The 991-nt window shown below is 60.1% G+C and overlaps 1 protein-coding gene across 1 annotated transcript in view; it reads left to right on the top strand.

Annotated features, from left to right (window-relative positions):
• Nucleotides 1-460, top strand: part of BMP15 (bone morphogenetic protein 15) — a gene marked incomplete at its 5' end in the record, with an annotated part of 1,503 nt that extends 1,043 nt beyond the window's left edge. The window contains 1 exon segment of the mRNA XM_009864304.1: nucleotides 1-460. This exon segment is cut by the window's left edge and continues 20 nt beyond it. Coding sequence (XP_009862606.1) covers nucleotides 1-460 — 460 coding nt within the window.
• Nucleotides 461-991: the final 531 nt, after the last annotated feature.

Below are 991 nucleotides of genomic sequence, written 5' to 3'. Positions count from 1 at the left end.
CAGCCACCCCTTCCTCCTCCTCTACCTCAATGACACCCAGGCTGGACTGTCACCTCTGGCTTCAGAGCCCCACCGGCACCGGCGTGACACAGGGATGCTGGCCTATGACCTGCCTGGCTACCTGCGGGAGCAGGGAAGGGAGAAAAGCGACTGCTCTCTGCACCCGTTCCCCGTCAGCTTTGCCCAGCTGGGCTGGGACCACTGGATTATTGCTCCCCACCGCTACAACCCCCGATACTGCAAGGGCGCCTGTCCCCGTCTGCTCCGCTATGACTACCACGCACCCAACCATGCTGTGGTGCAGAGCTTTGTCCATCAGCTGGTGGATGCCAATGTGCCCCCGCCCCCCTGCGTCCCCTACCGCTACAGCCCCATCAGCGTCCTCATGATCGAGCGTGATGGTGGCATCCTCTACAAGGAGTATGAGAACATGATTGCGGAGTCCTGCACATGCCGATGATGCCTGCTGCCCTGGCACGTCTCCCCCAGGCTCCGCCTCTCCCTGCTGGATCTGGACTTAAGGATTTGTCTTGCTCTGCCTGGGGCAGGTTCGTCCCCCCCTTCTCACACAGCACTGCTTTGCAGCAAGGTTTTACGATGGCAGTTTTATGTGAATTGTAGGTTTTTAAAGGCAGGAGCCTCTGCTGGGGCAGCTGCCCTGTGGCATCTGTCCTTCCTGCAGCCCCATGGCCACTCTCTGGTTTTGGCAAGTGAAGGGCTTGGCCCAATGCTCCCAGAGAGGAGAAGCATCCCTGGACTGGAGCACAAAGCTCTTAAGAGGTGCTGGGGGTCTTCTGGTGGAGCTAGGGCAGGGAAGGCGAGTTGCTCAGGTGTCCCAGCGGTTGGCGCCAAGGTGGTGCCGTGAGTGCCTGGTGCAACTCTGCCTGTGGAATTCCTTCCCAGCTCACATGCACGCCATCTTGTCTAGTCCCAGCTCTGGTGGCATCTCACTGGGCTGGGAATTGGGCGGAGGTTGGGGGGAAGCCCCTTT

Source organism: Apaloderma vittatum, unplaced genomic scaffold, assembly GCF_000703405.1.
Source record: "Apaloderma vittatum isolate BGI_N311 unplaced genomic scaffold, ASM70340v1 scaffold38352, whole genome shotgun sequence".
Classification (NCBI taxonomy): domain Eukaryota; kingdom Metazoa; phylum Chordata; class Aves; order Trogoniformes; family Trogonidae; genus Apaloderma; species Apaloderma vittatum.
This window is presented reverse-complemented; position numbering and strand designations above follow the sequence as displayed.